The sequence below is a fragment of the Rattus rattus genome, chromosome 5 (genome assembly GCF_011064425.1).
Source record: "Rattus rattus isolate New Zealand chromosome 5, Rrattus_CSIRO_v1, whole genome shotgun sequence".
Classification (NCBI taxonomy): Eukaryota; Metazoa; Chordata; class Mammalia; order Rodentia; family Muridae; genus Rattus; species Rattus rattus.
In genome coordinates, this window is record NC_046158.1 from 68,211,755 (window position 1) to 68,232,371 (window position 20,617).

The 20,617-nt window shown below is 40.9% G+C and overlaps 1 protein-coding gene across 1 annotated transcript in view; it reads right to left on the reverse strand.

The window, feature by feature from the left end:
• Hsd17b12 (hydroxysteroid 17-beta dehydrogenase 12) overlaps positions 1-20,617 on the reverse strand; it is a 123,845-nt gene that overhangs the window by 21,040 nt on the left and 82,188 nt on the right. The window contains exons 5-6 of the mRNA XM_032903770.1: positions 12,222-12,286; positions 11,396-11,440 (exon numbers count right to left, since the gene is read on the reverse strand). Coding sequence (XP_032759661.1) covers positions 11,396-11,440; positions 12,222-12,286 — 110 coding nt within the window. The remainder of the gene's footprint in view (positions 1-11,395; positions 11,441-12,221; positions 12,287-20,617) is intronic.

Here is a 20,617-nt window from a genome sequence, read left to right on the forward strand (position 1 = left end):
AAAAAAAATAGATGTAAAAAAAATATGTACAACTGGTTAGATGCATCATGTAACCTGCACCTGTAGAAGACATCAGGATCAGACATTCACACATGTAAAATGGACATGTGTGGAATATTTCATTGTAAAGGATGAATTGTTTGCAATCTTAAGAGTATCTGAAAATGGTCTGTATTTATGAACACTAGACTCTGGCAACCCAACTAACCAGCAAGCAACAGTATCTGAAAGGGGTTTTCATTAGCCTATTTCACCAGGGAACATAATGCTAAGCTAATATACTAGGAGGTGGTCTCCAGGCATTTTCACAGGAGTTATTACTCAGTTCCCCAAAGCCCTGAGTTCACCAGAAACAGAAGTGGGGAAAATGAAGATGACTTCTTAAAAGGTTCTTACTCGTGTGTGCATATGTGCATGCATGTGTGTGGCCTTCCATGTGTTAACTCAAGAATAGCTACGTGGAGCTCAGAAGAGCAGCTGGTTAGCGCCTGGAGCAACTTTCCTACACAAAGGGGAGGAGAATGAGTGAGATTTGTAGGCACCATTTGACATGTAGAATTACCAGGCAAACTCAACCCTGGTTTAACTTTTGGTTACATACTGGGGAAATATTAAGTCAGAAGCTTATATTTTCCTTTATGCCATATTGCTCTGAGTAAAAAATTATCCAGAAAATAGTCAGACAACGTGAAACCTCACATGACATAATCATACTTATACATATATTATACATAATAATACTAAATTATATCAGTAACATGTTAAGAATTAAATACCCCTTTTTTAATTTATATGTACTGACATGATCAGATATAGTCTTTACAAATATGAATTAAAACGAGAAGTTTGAGTAACCCAAGACAAAAGATGAACAGTGCTGTGGGTGGCTGGTTGCTGAAGAGCCAAAAGTACATATTGACTCTCAATGAGCAGACAACGCACCAGCGAAGACACAGCCCTGACAGGTAAAAGTTGATGGCCCCTCTTAAGGCTCACAGATTCTCAGGTTTACTTCTGTGCACCATAAAGTGGAAGCTCATTTAAAAAAATGAAAAAGTTAACCAGGAGTAACACTGAAAAGCCACAGGAAATTAACACGAACTCTTCATGATTTTATAAACACTAAAGTTTCCATTAATGCTGACATTGCCTTTCCCACTAATCAGATTCTAAGACTTAAATCCAACTCCAGGCCATCTGCATTTGGGCACGTGTTTACACATCATTTTAAAATATTCAACATCCAAGTAGACAGACTTCACTGTGCCCACATTAAATTAAATTCTCTTTAACATCACACCTACATAGGACACTTGAACTAGGTTGTTAAGTCCCATTTCGCTCTGCATTTACTGACCAGGATCTTACTCTCTGGGATTTATACACCTATACCAGGTACGGCCATGAAATGTCACTGTGCATCTGCACTGCGTCTCAGTCACATGGCCTTTCTGGAGCTAACCCAATATGCTGCTTTTAGGCCAAAAGCAGGGGATAACTACTCTGCCAGAAAGTTTGTTGTTTTTCTTTACATAATTCTATAATAATGTTATTACGACTTGGAAGTTTGGTGGTTAAGGCTATTAGGTAAGCAGTTAATAATAAACATGAGTTCTAAACTTTTTCCTTCTCATGTAAGGTAGTCTCTACGAGTGCACAGAAGCAATTTTAATTCCTTTTTGTGGTGGTTTGAATGAGAATGTCCCCCACAGACTCCTACATGGAATACTTGCTTCCGAGCTGGTCCTGCTGTTTGAGGTTTAAGAGACATGACCTTGCTGAAGGAAGTATGTCACTGAAGCAGTTTTGGGGGCTTAAATACTTGTGTCATTTGCAGTTTGCTCTGGGTGTTGTTCAAGATGTGAACTTAGGCTAAGAGTTTGCTGTTCCGGTCCTAGGCTGCTCTATAAGCTATGCTCTCCCACCATAAGGGACTCTTACTCCTCTGTAATCATAGGCCCAAATACTGTCTTAGTCATGGGGTCTTATCATAGCAACAGAAAAGTAACTAAGAAAACTAAGTTTCCCCCACAAAGTAGATAGAAGCCACCACACCAGAACTTTTACCATAATGAGAACTTTAAAGTTTGCAGCAAAAAACAAGTGTTTTTTTTTTTTAGTAATGTTTTCATTAATCCATACCACAAAAGATGAAGACACTTTAAAATCTAAAAAGTTAATCTACATTGTTGTCTCACATGTATACCTCTAATATCACTTCATAAGCAAGCTGGCCTACAGAACACAAATGTACACAGATACATTAATGGCTTCATAACAGCTTGAATCAGAATTCCTTGGAAGAAACCATATACTCATTTTCAGGTAAAATATTTACTGGTACAGATATGTGTATTCTAGTTAGGAAAGAAATACAAAGTTCATTTACTTCATACAAAATCACAATCAATATTATTAAATCATTTAGTTGAGATACATAACTCAAAAATAGACTGCCTGGTCTAGAAAATCCTTGAAAATGTTGTATTAAAATGTAGCCATCTGTGGCCAGGATTACACTGGATTTATTTTCTTCTCAGTGCTCATATAGTTTTCAAATATCTTTGGCAACAATCTTACATTGCTTTTATAATTAGTAACTCCCTCACAATTTTCTTTCTTAAAAAAAGAACAAAACAGAACAGAAACGGAAACAAAACTGCCAAAGCCTAATCTGAGTATTTCTCCTTTACTTCTGCAGTGGCAGTCACTACTGACAGAAGGAACTTACATACATACCCGGGTGCCTGTCTAGGTATTCTTACTGTTTGGTATGAAAAGTTAGAACATCTCCCATGGCCAATTGGTTCACCTTTGCCCTAACTCAAACCTCAAAGAAACATGCTAAAATCAATCAAGTCTAGATTTAGGCAACTGAGAAATGGACCTATACAGTTTAGAAGGAAACAGTTTATTACAAAATCTGAAATACAAAAATCTGAAACAAGTGTTCAAGTAAAATAAAGGGCAACTTAAAAACAATTAAAGTATAGTTGTGAAAAGAATTAACAATAATGTTCTACAATGGCCCCTCCCCCACCTTTTGAGAAATGAGATGAAAACGCTACTGGAAGCCACACCAGAATGACAGCACACACTTCCTTTGGCAAACAGTATAATTTGAGCTCCAAGGAGGTGAGGAAGTGAGAACATAGCTTAATTAGAAGTTCTTAGAATCTCACCTGTATAGCTAACAGCATTTACCGCACAAGAGTGGAGAACTTAATTAGACACAGTTTCGAGAGCACTCTGAGAGCTTACAATGTTGTTTGATTTTGCCTTTTCTTGGTGCCTAAGTCATTGAGGAAGTTCAGAGTTCTCTTAGTTTGGAATGTTGCCCCAGGCCACAAACAAGAGCTTTTCCTTGTCCAATACATTCTATTTTGATCCATAGTAAAATAATATAATAAAAGAAAAAAAAAACCTTTCCAAACACAGAAATGCTTATTAACGATGCCAACCCTAAGCTCCCACTGTCTACATTTTAACACAGATTATAGAGAGGAGTGAACTGAGCATCATCATCTGGTGTTCCCACCACACAGTGCTCAAGTACTGTAAGTGCTTCTATTATCCTTTCCCCTAAAACATAGTGACAATTTCTCAAGTGACAGACGCTGAAAAGAGAAAGCAATTCCTAAAGTTCAAGTCCCTGTCATGTTTTCACACATTTGAAAGACATTTTCCTATAAACTAGGTTCACTAGAAGCTAAAGAGAACCCCAAACCCAATCACAAGAGTGTCTCCATTTTCAGAAGAAGACAGCTGTGGAAGAAGTGGTGCCCTGTACTGGGAAATAGTTTGCCTCTGCTGGCTCTGAGGCGGCCTGTTACTGCCATCCCTGAGGGCTGCACGTACTGCTAACTTGAAAAATTTTAGTAGCAGAGGACAACATGTGCTGGTAGTCCTAGATTCAAAATGAATTGACTAAATATTAACTTCGAATATCTTCACCCAGAAAAGCTTTAGATGGGAGAGTCAGTGTTGAAGGACACATCCTACTTAGGATTTCTTGGTTTTCTGAAGTTAACTTAAATTGTGGAAGCAGACTATCAGGATACATTTCTATCAGGTCCCTAAACTAATTATAATTAGATTGAGGAACAAAACTCTCCTCATAGATTTCCAAGATAATATGAGGCTCCCCCTGCTGGTACTGTCACCTGCCAGAGGCATATCCATGTAAGAAAGAGAAAATGAATGCTTTGGTGCTTTCCAACCTCTGACCATTCAACCAGACATTTCTATCATGGGCAAGGCACAGCATTAGGCACTTTTACTAACTACCTACAATGAAGGCATGGTGATACAGAGGGAGAAAACTTGGCTTTTTATAAGTATGTAACAAGTGATTTGAGGGTAACAGGCAGTTCAGGGAATATTGTTTTAACAGCACTCATCTGAAAGAGAGAGACAACCATCTCTCAAAGTTGTATGCGGGTTTCAGAGAATACCAGGAATGGGAGATGATTTGAATGCGTGTATCCCCACAGAGCTCATAGGTGGAGGAGACTTTGGGGAGATGATTAATTACATCACGAGGACAGGGATGTGATGAACCTGCTTATTTCCCTTCACTGAGTGAAGAGAGACACTGCCAGCAGGCACCGGCTACGAGGACCAGGTCCTCTTCAGACACTGACTCTCCTAGCACCTCGATGCTGAGCTCTCCAGCCTCCCACAGTGAGAGACACTTGTTGGTTCTTTATACCCCACAGTCTGGAGTATTTTTGTTGCAACATCAGTTGCAGTCAGACTAAGACACAGGTGGTTGATTCAATCCAAGTCAGTCCAATCTTTCAAGTTCACTGAGCAACTGCCCAGTCTGAGTAGACTCAAGACCTGGAATCACCCGGAGGGAACTCACACTCAGATATCCAGGAGCCCTGCTCAAACAACAGAGAGCAGCAGGCTCATGATCTAGAGAAGCTGGGCTCAAGTTCCTGAGGTCTGTGTCACATGATTTCCAGATTTTTCCCAAGAGAAGTTATAAATCCGAATGTGAAGCTTTTGGCTTTTAAAAAAGGAATTGACCAACAAATGCTGGCAGTCCTTATCCAGCCACAGATCTGAAACTTCCGATCTAAGAAATTCTCCAGTTTACTCCAACTAACCTGCATTTACCATTGTAAGACCACGAATCACTGTGATTCTAAAGAACTAGAAGTTTTCATTTTTAAAATGCATTCATCAGCTGTGAACTTAGGATAAGGCAGGGGAACAAGTGGACATGGTGTCAATGCTCATGGTGCCTACTGTGTAGACAGCTCAACACCAAGAACTGCAAAGGGAAGGGAAGCCATGCAGTGTGCCATGTGCCCACAGGACTCCAAGCCTGATCTAGTCTAGAGGGGACAGACTGCCACCTTGGCCATAATAGGACAAGATTTCCAGTCCTACATCGGCTGAGTGATGAAGAACAGCTAGCATTTACTCTCTGCTTAAGATTACAAATGCCAAAATGCAACAGTATTTACTCAAGTGGAGGTATTCATAAATTTTACCTGGGTTATACTACCATACATTTTCTTCTCTATTCTAAGAAAAGTAATTCAGAAGGTTGGAATATTCCCTGTTAGGATGGAAGCCTTGATTTCCCAGCTTTTCCCTTATTTTCATGCCCAGTAGCAGCTTCAGGGGTGAGGACCATTAGAAGGAATGTTTTGCCTCCTGGAGGCAGGGCCTGTGGGCAGTTAAGGTTATATCAACTGAACAGTGCTCATCTGAAAAGGAGAGAAGTGTTTATCTTTTCTTGAGGGTCCTAAAACAATGGTTACAGGAATCAAAAGACAAGAACAGTTTGGAGTAGGAAGAGAAACCCAAATGTGGAAGACAGTGTGAAACAAGCTATCAAGTCAGAAGCAAGCAGTACATGTAAGACCTTTGGATTGCTGAAGAATTCAGACAGCTTGTTTGAAGTTAGTGTTCTATCTACCTGCCTCAGAAGCTATGGTTCCACTTCGTTTTCCACGCGTAATCAATAGCAGTTTAATAATTTCATTTGTAAACTCACAGTATTCTAGGATGGAAGCCCCAACTGGCACAAAACATCAACTATTGGAGAAGTGGGTGGTTCAATACTCTTATGTTTGTCTCTAAATTACACTATTTCTAAAGTGAAGGTCATTGTTCTCGATGAGGTTCACTTTAGATTTTTAGGCACAAAACATCGGAAACTGGGGAAAACCATGACCCTGATCGAGTTCCTCTTCCGATTTGCTGTGGCTGCCATACTGATCACCTCTACAGGACCTCTACCACTACTGCGGCATGGGGAACAAAAACAAAGCTAAATTTAATCCCCAATGGAGCTGATCACAGCAGCACTGGAAAAGCAACAAGGTGTTGTGTTGGGGATTTGATTTGTGCTTACATGAGAATTCGCACATCTACTGCAGGTCCCTGCCAACAGTTGGTTCTTTGATTGGTCAATAAAGAGCCAGCTTTAATAAATGGCTGGGTAAGGAGTAGAGGCAGGACTTTTAGGATTCCCAGGCAAGAAACGCAGAGACAGAAAGAGGGATTCCACCATTAGGAGGGCGAAGGGAACAGACAACACAGACCACCTGGGAAAAGGTACAGGAGGGAGAGCCCACAAACATGTAAGAATCAGGGAAAGGGACCCCAGGGGCCACTCCCCCAAATGGAACAGTAGAGATGAAATACAGAGTTAGCAAGTATTAACTCAGGAATATCAGAGGGGAGTGTGTTAGCCATGTGGAGGTTCAAGAGTGGACAGCCATTGAGCTAACCAAGGCATATTAAAAATAAGAAGGCATATATGTGTCCTTGAATTGTGAATCCAGAGCTCTTGGGCAGGTACGGAACCATGAATGCTCCTGCCTAGAACATAGAGTGGACTTTTAAATATTTACTGCAACAGCTTTGAAGATCCCTTGTGAAGGAAAAGGCTAATGAAGTGTGGCACATGGAAAAAGCCCAAGCTACGAGACAAAATTCAAAAGTGAAGCAACCAGGTCTGGAGAGAGGCTCTCCGTGGTTGAGACCACTTATTAATCTTGCAGAAGCCTTAGGTTTGGTTCCTAGCATCTACCCCAGTGCCAGGGAATCTGATTCTCTCTTCTGGCCTCTGTGGGTTCTTGCACTTGTGAGATACACATGCACTCATGAGGTATCAGGGACACACACACACACACACACACACACACACACACACACACACACACACACACCCCAAAATAAATTGAAAATGAAATATTCAGCTAGAAACAGACTGTTAAATACCTTGGGAAAGCTGTGTACATTTGAACACTAAGAGTCTGTGGCCACAACAGCCCTGGTTAATATTTCCTCCCCAATATTCTCCTGGATCATCTCTATCTGTGATAGCCTGAAATTCCTTTGAGTTCAGAGATATTTTACTATTATAATGTGGGGCTTATCGGACTTTCACAATCACCTGACCTACTCACCCAGGGAAAAAGCACAAGGACCTTCTAAAAAGAAGCTAGGGCTCTACCTTTAATTTTGAACATGACCCCAACTCATAGGGCAAGCTGATCTCATCACCATCTTCTGGTACACTCCTTATTCTGTACCACATCATTTGGGGAAGACATACAACAGGTGGACCTAAGGGTAAAGAGAGATTGCTCCCTTTCTTATATAATCATATAAGAGCTTCAGGCTAGATATCTGTGCCTCAGTTCCCCTGATGCCCAATACCATAAAACCTAAGATCCTGTATCCAGAGCAGCTTATATCTCCTTTTGTTACCCCAAGGTTCCCAGCAACCACTGCTACTGAAAATGTAGTTCTGGCCTTGGCAACAAAATACAATCAGTCAAAGAACAATAGGTGCACATCATCAAAATACTGTCTGGGACAAACGGCAGCAGAAAAGGAGTATCACACGTAAAGCCTCCACCAGGGGAGTGCCCCTCCTCAGTATACATAAGCTGCACACATGCTACAGAATACGGACTGCCTGGCTGTCTACCTCTAGCTCTGTCTCACACACATACTGGATTCTGCAGGCTCTCTATGCTTCTGTATCTGTTGAACACTCAAGTTCCTGTAGAATCCTGACCTCACAGCATCTTCCGCCTATTGGTCTACCGCAGTTCATCGACCACTCTCACTGCTCCAAACCATTTTCACATCTGCATGGTGCCTCAGAGGTCATGTTATTGATCCTACCCACAGTTCATCAACCCAAACCAACTGTGCACCACGCTCTAAGGGCCAACGACATCATGAGCCAGGAATTCTGAATTGCTTTTCCATTCAAAGTTAAATTACAATGATATGAGTAAATTTAGGTCCATACTTAAGACTGACTAAAGGATGATTATTCAACTTATTGATTAAATAGTAAAATCCTTAGTGCTTTTAAAATAGGACTTGGTCTACCAAAAAAGGCTTGTACAACTTTTAAGCATATATTCAAATATTCTACTGGTGATAAGTCCCTTTAGTACATCTCAAAGTATTAAAAAACAAAAAAACAACCCCCCCCAAAAAAAATCTGTGTTCATGATGCCAGCTCATGGGAACTAATTTATAAACACCAGTTCAAAAAGAGAAAGGGGAGGAGGAAGGATGGAGAGAGGAGATAAGCTGTATGATACACTAAGATATTAGGAACAGTAATTCATTCTTAGTCCCACCCTCTTCCGCTCCCCTCTTCTCTTGAGACAGGGGCTCAGTATGTAGCCCAAGCTGGCCTCAAACTCATGATTCTCCTGCTTCAGCTTCCCAAGTCCTGGGATGAACAGGTGTGCATCACGACCTCTAGGTGTTTACCATCACTTCTGACAATGGACTAGCTACTTTGCACAGCTGTTGGGTTTGTGTTATTGTGTCCATGACGCATGCACACCAGCACTATTTGGTCTATAAGCAGGGACGATGGATCACATGCTGGTCTGTGCTAAGAGGCTGTGAGAAGGACACGGTGAGTGGCCATGGAGCAGGATGAGCTCCAGGACTGAGGACAAGACCTTGGCCTTTTATTATTAGATTAGTATTCTACAGATGGCCAGCCAAAAATTCATGTTGTGGGAAGCAAGGCTGAAGCAATGAAATGTTGGCAAGCAGGACTGTAAGAGAAAAAAGGATCCAGAGTAAAACCCTACACAGCTGATCTGGTGAAGACTGGGCATTATCAGGAGACAAACCTGCAGCTAGTATTAAGAGCTCTACAACATAAGCGCGCGAACCAGGTTTTCTCATGAACTTAGGACAGCACACTGTAAAACACCTCTCACTGTCTCAATACTCATCCTTTTCAAGTACTTTGGCCAAATACACCAGAAAAAAAAAAATCAGAGTAAAAGTAAAATCAGTCATTTTAAAAGGAAATTTCATAAGATACAGAGCAAAATTTATATTTTTCATTTAAAACCTTTATTTTCTAAAAAATAAATAAATAAAGTCATACTGCATATATTTAGTAAAACATTTTTATCAGCTTTGAGTTTAATGGCAATAATGGCATTTTAGAGCCTCTCTTGCTCTCTTCCCCTCTGCGTGTTTCTTTTTTCTCCTCTCTGACCCTCTATCCAGGGTCTCATGGAGTTGAGCCTGGCCAAGCATGATCTTGAATTTCTGGTCCTCTTGCCTTTGCTTCCACCTCCAATGACATACATGATCATGCCCAGCTGCATGCAGTTCTCAGGACTGAACCTAGGGCTTCATGCCTGCTACGCAAGGACTGTTTGCTGAGCCACATTCCCAACTCTGAGTTTTATAGAGAATACCTTGTTTCATTCAAACAAGTCACTGAGGTAAAGAGAAGTATTATCTTCGATTTACAAATGAAAAGTAAAGCAAAAAGTGATGTACTCCAAGACTAAAATGGCTAGAAAATGGTAGTTTCTTAATTAGCCTGAAATCAGATAGAGATTGTTAGAGGCTGAACATTTGGTAAAGAAACATCCTTAAAGCTATACAATATATTCCTATTAGCCACATTAAAACCATCAGTTTCACAAATGTGGGTCTTGCTCTTTATCTACTCATATCTCCACTGGTGACACCTCTGCTCACTTAAACTTGAGTTTATATAAAAGTCAAACAACACACACAGACACACACACAGACACACACAGACACACACACACACACACACACACACACACACAGGGAAGGGAACCTCAGACTCCTTGATTCATAACAAGGAAGAAGATACAGTGTAGTAATTATTTATTTATTTGACAAAAATATTTGTCATTTTATCACATAATACTTTGAGGTGGATTTTAAGTAACAAGCTGCTCAATGATCTTTATCTGTAAGCACTGAATTAACACAGCTAAACATTCACATTACCCAGGGAAAAGCAAAGCCATACAAGAAAAATCAGGCCAAGTGTAGCAGTACTAGGTTTTTGGACTTGAACCAGCCGTGTGAGGATCATCCTTTATTTCTCTCAGGACACAAAGACATGGGCATAGTTTCTCTTCAAAATTCATAATAGAGAAAAACACCAAGAGCCCACCATGAAGTGAAACATTTAATTCTTATTTAAACATTTAATTTATAATTTATCTTATTAACTTATATTTATCGTATTTTGAAGAGTTGTAACAAGCTATTTCCCATTTCCTCAAACAAGCCAGTCTATACAGGATTAACAGTGCAGTGGCTTTCTGCAAGAATGTTGAGATGTACAGTGTCTGGCGCTGTCCATGGATTCAGCCTCTAGCAGTACTTCCCCATGGTTGTTGTACACCTCACAGGAACGTCCACAGCTCATGCTCAAGCAGAGCTAGGCGCTTCTACTATCTAGCTACTGCTCCTTTCAGCAGTCTCGGTGCTGTGTATACACGAGTAACACAACTACAACACATGCTTAGCAAATGAACAGGCTAGATGTTTCTGTTGTTCTTGGTTTTTGTTGTTGTTTCTTTGTTCACTTGTTTTGTGAGACAGAGATCTGCAGACCTGGCTGGCCTAGAACTCCCAGAGCTCTGCCTGCCTCTGCCTCCTGAGTTCTGAGATGAAAGACTATGCTAGGCTATCCTGGCTGGTTATTAGGTATGGTTAATAAAAAACTACTCTCGTTGGTTTCTAGACTCTTGACTTCCCCTAGAACAGTGAACTGCTAGTATGTCAGAATGGAAACCAATCAGCAATGAGCAGCGAAAAGCTCTGATCAATTTTAGTCTTTAACCTGAGCTGGGTTCTGCAGTCCCGTTACCCTCCATGTTGAATGTACACAGAAGACACATGATGAGAACTGTTCGTTAGCTGTTAGAGAGTAAGCTGAGACAAGTGTGTGTGGTGGTCAGCTCTTTCACATTCACTTGGAACACTCATGGTAAATAAGAGCTGACAGAGATGAGCTGACAGACTCCACATCAGTGTTTTTAGATAGAAAGAGCCAAAAAAAAAAAAAAAAAGGTGACAGATTTGTAACAAAGCTGCTTACCTTGCAAATGGAAAGCACATTAATATTTATCAGTTTCTTGATGGTCTGCAAAAAAATTTGGATAATTTAATGTAAGTTTATTATGAAAGTAATGATGTTACAAATACACTTTGGGGCGACACACCTGAAGCTTCTGCAGATATTGCAAGGAACTGGAGTACAATATGAGTTGGGGTTGAGAAGTAGACGTCAGCTTTATCTCAGTGTTATATTTGTAGTGAAAGCAGTAATTAATACCAATATGAAAAATGTAAGGTAAATGTGCAAGTCAAATTTGAATGTGAAGAGACACATTAAATCCAAAATAAAACACTTAATTTCCTCTCAGCTAAGAGCTTCGGTTGATTTCAAAACCTGACATGGTCCTTCAGAATTATAACGTCTTCGCTGTCATTAAAGGATTATGCATGTATCCAGGCTGTAGCTCTCATTTTCGTAAAGCTAGTTTACTTGAATCAACTATGCTGCCACATATTAACATATTTATGAGTTTTTAAACTGATTTTTGATGTCCCGATACTTAAAATAGAGCTATCTTAATCAAATAAAGACAATAAAAATGAAATTAGAGCTACTACTGACCCTGGCACTGTTTAAATGACATTATAGATATTTCTTCATTCAATCCTTCTAGCATTCCTATGAAGCTGCCTGTTTCACATTTAAGGGTGAACAAACAAACTAGCTATGGTTAGGTTCATCCCCACAGAGCCAAGCTCTGAACTGCAGATGGCTGGACTCTGAGGTTCAGTTGGAATCATTCTTCCAGCTCACTGACACTTTCATGCATTCTTTGTGCTACCATAATAAACAAAGAAAGACTCACGTTGTCCAAGTCAGGAATTTCCAAAAAGTATTCTGGATACTCGTATGACATGCCCACGTTGTTCACTGAAACAAGACAAGACTATTAGCTAGCACATTCATTATAATGATGTACTGAAATGTTGAGATTAACCTCCTGAAACTAAAATGATACATACAACTGCATAAAATATAATTCCTGGCAAAGGTGTTACCTTCCCCAGAGCTTTCTATCTCAAATCCTTATTGCTCCAGTTAAAATGCCTTTCCTTCATGGAGCCTTCTTGTACTTACCATCTGCATGCCTTCCCTGTCCACGCCCGCTCTTCCTCTATACTGGACGTCTACAGACATGCCAACCATTCCTCTGCACCTTCCACCCTCATGGTATAGTAGAAAGAACAGAGAACGTACAGTGCCGGAGGAGACTGGAAACTTGGGTTTTAGTTACAGCCATGGCATACAATGTGTGACCTAAATAAGTCATGTCCAGTTTACGTCTCAGCCTGTTCACTGCTAAACGTAAGAGTTTACTCAGTCATGTGACAAATTTTGTCACACGCTTGTAGGCCAGCCATGTGCTGCTAGGAACTAGAAAGCAAAGATAGCAAGGGAAGTATTCTCATATCACAGGATTTAGGAAGACAAAGGTTTCCAATAGAAACAACCAATAAAATGTCCAGTCACGATAGTCCATTCCTAGACAGCCCGACGTTAAAGCTTCTGTGGGATAGCCTGGAGGGCAGGTGAGGCCAAGAATCTCTGATAAATTATCTGTGGAAGGCTGAGGCCATAGCTTAGCTTATCTTGAACCCTCCCTGCATAATCATTTAACCTCAGTTTGGCACTGATACACTTACACATATTAGGTCCTGTATTTGAATACTCAGTTATAGGCAGTTTCTCCAGACCCAGAAAGACAAAGAAACACAAAATAAGGAACATTTCCAGGTGGATAAAATATCCCTGACTTTACATATACTAATTCACAAACTAGATTATTTATGTACATTTAGCTGCCATGACAAGCCCATTAGGTAATTTCTAAATTATGTCCTAGAAACTAAAATCCATAGCACTTAAAAGGAGCCCAAGATCACAGGAGAAATCATGGCAGAACTCGAACTCAGAAGAGCCTCAACTCTAATCACTAAAACTGCATACAACTTCACCTGGGAAGAAAGACAGGGAAGAATTCTCATGCCACTTAGGAGAAGTGACCAGTAGTAATTGGATAATAAACAAAACACTAACAGCAATGTTTAACCAAACCAAAGCATTAGAAAAGAGTTTCATTTACAAGAGAATAACAAAGTTATGGTCAGTTTGCTCTAGCCAGATAAGCCTGATGGGAGAGCTTTGTCCAATGGACTAACTACATTAATAGTTGGAAGGAAAGAGACACCTTTCTATATTTTACTAAGTCTGTCACTTGAGCCTAAGTCTTCAGGGTTTTCTTGCAAAATTTCTGTGAGAAGGGTTTGAACAGTTCACTAAAACCCACCTTAAGACAGAAAAGGCAATTTGTAGGTTCCATGCTCAACCGAAGAAGAAAAAATATCTAAACAGCTAGTAACAGCAGCTCTAGCTTTACTTTTATCTTACCTTGCCCTCTACCAAGTGTCTTCAGCAATCACATTTATAAAAGATGTTAAAAATTAAACCAAGGTCTGGAGAGATGGCTCAATGGTTAAGAGCACTGACTGCTCTTCCAGAGAAAGTTCAAATCCCAGAAACCACATGGTGGCTCACAACTATCTGTAATGGTATCTGATGCCCTCTTCTGGTGTGTCTGAAGACAGCTACAGTGTACTCATACACACACACACACACACACACACACACTTTAAAAAATTAAACCAAATAACTAGAGGTAAGGCCTTAATTTCAGGTGACTTTAGTTTAATCACTGCTGAATTATAAAGGATGAATAGTTAGCAATTATTAAATAGTTAATTATAAATCTTTTAAGAGCCAAAACTGGTGGGCTATTTTTGTTATCGTTCTGAAATCTAGAACTTTTTAAGCAGAACAGTTGACTTGTGACCTTAGCATGTGCTACAAGCACAAAATTGGAAGCACACAAATTAACTCAGCAAGCTGGGGGTAATACTCTGAATGAAGTATTAAAGTAGACGGCTTTCTGATCTTCTCTGCTAAGTGAGCCAATGAAACTAGCAATGCTGTCCGCTCACACAATGAAAATGGGGCTATCTATCCAAGGGTGCCATGTAAGGAAAAAACAAAAACAAGCAAATAAACTCTCACACGGGAAGATGGTGTTTACTGGCTATAAGAACCGTGAAAGCTATAACAGGACTTCAGAGCATCAAGTCTAAGCTTATGAGCCAGATGAGTAAGCAGAGATGTCAACGATGGCAAATGCACAGCGGGCACCAAGATTCCTGAGTCCTCTCGGCTTTCCTATGTGCATCTTCTGCTGTAGAATCCAGGCTAGCTATCCTTCACAGGGAGGAATCAGTTCTGTGGGTTTTTTGTTTGTTTTTGTTTTTGTTTTTGTTTTTCAGTTCTGTATTGTTAACAACTGCTGTTTCTCTCGGTTCTGAGCAAATAGTAACTCAATGACAGTATCTATGGATGCTGAAATTCTATATGCAAGGCACTTCAGAATCAGTAGATTCTGGATGAAGCTTTGCCTTGAAGTCACTGCCTCTACTTAAAGACTTAATCCACTAGTGATGGGCAGGGTCACCTTCCACCTTCTTACTGACAGCTCCAGTCATAGATGAGACTGGACAGGAGTCATGCCTATAGCTGGAGGAATTTTATCACAGGCCATCACCTTGTCTCTGTACTACTTATCACTTCTAAAATCATTTCCTACTCCTCTCTACAACTACGTATGTTCCTCCTACACTCTTGTCACATGGGGAGGGTATTAAGATTTAACCATCTGACTTTAATTGTGGCTCTTGATGTACATGTGTGAGTTAACAAATCTGTCTGCCATTTCTCCTGCTACTTCTATTATCCGGTCATTTCAGCAGACTGTACTATTAAATCTTCTGATGGAAAGTTTGAGTGCCACTACATGTGGGCTTAGAATTTTTAAAAGCCTACTTTAAATAAGGGTTTTAAACACTTTGACCCCCCTTCTAGCCCACTGTCCAAAGGCAGGGGAGAAAGATGGCAAACAGGACAGGGGTGTGGACCTGTTCAGAAGGAGTTCTTTGGGGGGACAATTCCAATCTGTTTGTCAGGACACCAGCAGTCTAGTTTAGAAGTGTCAGGATACCAAACACAAATCAGCAGTAGTGGCACAATCCAGCAGAAACCGCCTGGCCTCTGCCAAGTCTGAATGAGTCAACTGAAGTGACTAGAACCAGCCATGATGCCAGAAGATATTCTCTGCCATGCCTTTCTCAATGAAGTGAAGATCAGGGAAGACAGAGAGAAACCTGTCCTATTTATACTCTCTCCAAACATCACAGGTCCTCCCACAGGTCTTCCCTCAGCAAAACACCACGTGGGTTTGCATCACTTGACACAACCAGAAACTTCTACTTCAGCTACACTCAATGACTGTTTCCAGTAAGTATACAACACTGGGAGTCTCTTGAAGAAAGGCAAACCTGCTGCAGTTTTATTTTGAGACAGTAGGTGACAGCAATAGCCAAATAGCAGATCAGAAGCTTCCAGTGAATGGCTGAAGGGAGAGGGAGTGCTGTGAGTAGGAGTGAAAGATGGAAATATTCCCATTACAGCTTAATCTCATTAAGGATGGGTGTGAGCAGTGTCATCGCTTCATGTACTTATTACACAATGCCTCACAGGATCACAAAAGCAATCTCACAAATTGTTCTAACTCTATTCAGAACGATGACTATCTCTTCTAAGGGGTGATATCTTTAATTAGCATTAAACCTATACTGCCAGTGAATTTTATAGCTTTTTCCTCCAGGAACCATGGTTCTGTGTCACTGCTCCCACCCCTAGGGCCTTCAAAACTCTTTTAGCCATGAACACATCATCTCATTCAGAAAGCAAAACACAACTGTGTAACGTCAGAATTCTCACTGTGCCAGGAATCAGCAGTAGGCCCTGAGTAGTGAAAACTTCCCCGGCACTCCTCACGAGGTTCTAAGACTGCAGAGGCCTCTCTTATTCTTTTTTGTCCAATTGTTGTGATAAAATACCCTGATAAAAGCAACTTAAGGGGGGAAAGGTCCATTTCAGCTCACTGTTTTTGGTAATTTCCAGCACAGCAGGAAAGCGAGCACAGGCAGGAAGGAGAACTGGAGGCTGCAGTCCATATTGCATGCAGGTAGGAAGCAGCATGGTGAGCTCTGCTCATCTCATTCTCCCCCTTCTAAGTAGTCAAGGACCCCGCCCTAGGAAATCAAGCCACCCACTTTCAGGATGACTCTTGCCACCTCAATTAATCCCCCACAAGAATGCCCAGAGGCTAAATAACCCTTTAAGAGTATGCCTGATAGCTCGCCTTCTATATGATGATTCTGGACCCCATCGAGTTGGCAGTTGAAATTAGCCACCGCAGAGCCCAGTGGAACAGCTGGTACTGAGAGAGAGCAGAAGTATAGACAGACCAAGAAGAACAAGGAAACAGAAAGGCATTGGTGGTGGGACAGAGATGCCACCCTCATAAACCTAGGAGAGGGTCGTGTAGGGAGGACTGGCAGGGAGCTCATTCAACTACACTCTGGGGGCCTATTCTGGACCACAAAGAATACTACTGTCAAAGTGTATACTGTGTTACACTGAGAAAGAAGACTTGGAAAATCCAGAGTAATTCTGGGCATTTTATTAATATTTTAAATTATCTCATACTACTTAAAATCATTTCCACATCTCATTCTTTAAAGCAAACGAGATTTTGTTCCTTCAAAGTTCATGTGCTACTGATCTCCATGGGCCTAGAATCTTCTATCACAACCAGTTGCCAGAGATAGAATGATGTCACTAGAAAATTAGATTTCTGAGATCTGGGTTGGACATGAGGGTGGAGCGCACGACAATAAATTACTATAAAATGAAAATCCATTCATGCACTAACTCCACACAGACCACTTCCAACTGGCTTCATTTTTTACATTAAACAGAAACATAAGATATTAATGTGGTTTAAAAATACTTTGCCTAATGGCTGGGCTTCCTAATATAAATCACATAACATGAAGTATTCTCTGTTTCCTTCTTATGACACCAAGGCAGAAAAGATCAGCTTACACTTCAGTCACATTCATAATTATACATAGGAACCAGTCCTGGCACTAAAAACTCATTAGTAAAATCTGCTTTGAACAATAATGTCATTTCACTTTATTTTGTTTTGTTTTTAATGTGGACTTCTGGAATAGTGAATATATCAAAGGCTTGGGGAGTGTGCATGAGATGTGTGTGTGTGTGTGTGTGTGTGTGTGTGTGTGTGTGTGTGTGTGTATGAGGGGAAGTATGTGTGTGCATGTGCATGTGTGCTGGGGAGTAACACTTTCTTACATTTTTGTAAAATGGTTGGGGTTTGACCTCAGTGGCAGAGTGCTTGCATAATGTATGTGTATGTGTATGGGGTGGGGGTGGTGTCCCTGAGCTCCATCTCTAGCACTGTAAAAGTACAACTGTAAAGGCTACAGAACTCAGAATTCAACAGAGCCAGGGTTCGGCCCCACTCAATCACTGCTGCTTCTGTAACTGGGACATAAAATAAGCCTGTTTCCTCACTATTCTTCATACATGAAATAGGAACAATCATTTCAGCAAAGGATATAATGTGCAGACTGACAAATCCACTGTTTGAAGCGGGTTAAAATGTCAATAAACGGAGAAGCTGCTGTTATGTGGCTGTTTACCCAACAAATATTTACTGCCCTCCTACTCTGTGCCCAACACCCAGAATCTTGCTTTTATTATACATGACCAGTATCAACACAAGCAGATCCTTCTGGAAGGCAGAGCTCAGGTTTACACCGGCTAGATTTATCTAGTACCTCCTCTGCCCTCCTCACTGCCTTCAACAGACCTAGTCTCACGGTCATAGGGAGACTGACAGAGATGCAAAGACATTTCCTTTTTTGCCTTCTTAACATATTGCTGGAGCTAGCACATGTTCATACACTGACAGATGATATTTGAAACACGATGTAAAACATTTTGCAAACTTTACAGTTTTCATACACTTGTAAGTAGCAATTTCCAAATAAAAGAGAGTTTATAAGGCTTTAAATTTGCAGCGCCTTTAATGAGAAATTGAAAAATTTAGATTGAGTCAGAGGCAACAGCACACACCTTTCTCTGTTTAATTACAAAGTGTCATGTGACTGATCCTCATTACAAAATTAGGTAAGATTTGACATACATAAAATTAAAAGTGAGGATGCAGCAAGAAGAATGCCAAGGTTGGTGGTTCAACGTTAGCTAATAGGGGGATATTTATCAATTTCTATTTACATTTCCGAAATCATAGAGCTAATTATACAGATTTAAGTTAAAGGTTCTGCTTTAATTAATGCCATTAGTTATGTCTGAGTGAAAGGAAATGAATCTGAATTTTAACAGTCCTGTGCTCACTTTAGAAATCTATTCTCAGTCAACATATTTAGTTTGATGAAAAGGCACTGTCCTGGGTGATGTTCCTGAGGAGTGTCTCTAAATAAATGAGCTTCCATGCCTATTCTGTTTCCATGAGAGCCCTTTACCAGGCCTCTGACTCATCCAGTGCAAAGGGTCACTGCTGGCAAAGGAGGGGACTCCTACCAGTCATCCTACTGGCAACTTGGATCTGCACTGAATTTCTCTCAACTTTTCAAGCTAGGAAGGCTCCAGATAAAGTCCACTTTGCTTTACAGAATTTTGTAGAAAAATGTCTCCCTGTTTTTTAAGATAAAACTTGAAAGTTGCTACTGAGCAGTTATCTAATTATAAATAATGCATTTAACTTCTCTACATTTGTTCCTTGTCTGTAAAATGTGGAAAGGTTTAAGGAGAGAAGAAGAGTAGAAGAGGAGAGGAGTAAAGGTCGGCCATGAGCACGTGGAGGGAAGCGGGGAGGGGAAGGGGAGAGAAGGGACAAAGGGGAAGAGGGGAAAAGGGAAAGAACAAGGAGCAAAAGCCCTTGTCTGTAAAATGGGCAGAGTTGTTCATTCATTCATTCATTCATTCATTCATTCATTCGTTCAGGGTCTTCCTATGTAGCCCTGGCTGTCCTAGAAGTCTCTATGTAGACCAGGCTGGTCTACATGGTCACTGTGTAGACTCACAGAGAATCACCTGTCTCTGCCTCCCAAGTACTGGGATTAAAGGCCTGCACCATTCTGTCCAGCCTGGGTCACAGAGCTCTCAGCTTTCTCTTCTCAGCATTTCCACTCTCCGCTGCTGCCATCTGATATGCTCTTACCATCCTGGAAAAGCCTGATTGGCTTCCTCACATTTCTTGCCTTCTTCTATTTGGAAGTCCTTCTGACTTCCTAAAAATGTTGTCAGTTTGTACTTAAAATTCTACTGTGACTTCCCCCAAAAGTCTGTTAAACTAAATTTGGCCTGAGGATCCATGCATGCTTTCACTCCTACTTAACAAACTACAATTTCCTACTTAGCAAGTAAGCTAACTGAACATCTAACTTTTATCAGGCCCAAAAGAAACTGGGGATGAATGGCTAAGTGTAGTGCCCATTACCGTGAAGCACATGCTGGCCTCCAGCCTGTCTCAGCATAGCAAGCGCCTGTTTCAGCGTCCTTGCTGGCACTACGGTTCTATCTCAGCTCTTCTCGCTCTGTATTCTACCCTAAAGTTCTCCAGCTTGTGGGCTTGCCTTCTCCTATGGTCTCCTTCCTAAATAACCCTGCCATTTTCGTCAAGTACTCTCAGTCCACTCCCACTACCTTGTGCCCACGCCCTACCTCTGCCTTGCCCTTCTCTCTTGGTCCTTGCTCTCCTTTCTCAGCCCAGTACAGTCCTCCAGTCACGTCTAGTCTACTACCCTCTCTCCATGCCTAGATGCCTCTGGGTGTACTTTCTTCCCTCATATCTACAATAAAAACCTTCTCCTCAACCATACCTTGGAGCGGTCATGCCCTCATCTTATACAATTAGGAGCACACTTCTGAGATAAACAGGGTGAGTGTTAATACAGCAGCCAACTCAATCCCAGGCCAACAATGGCTCTGACCATACCTAAACAAAGCAAACTTGGCAGAGAAAACAAGCCACCTCTGTACTTCACCTCTATTTTTCCTACCCCAAGTTCTACTGCCCACATCACAGGGCTAAGTTGTGAGCCTCTTTGTGTTCTCAAGGTGGCCTGAGGTATGAGTGGTTCTTTGCTCAAATACTATTAAGTAAAGTTCACCTAAAGTTTTTCCTTTACAGCTCCATATTTATGAAGCTGGCTTTCTAAGACTTTAAGATCTCTGTCTAATTACCACTCTTTTGCTACAGTACCC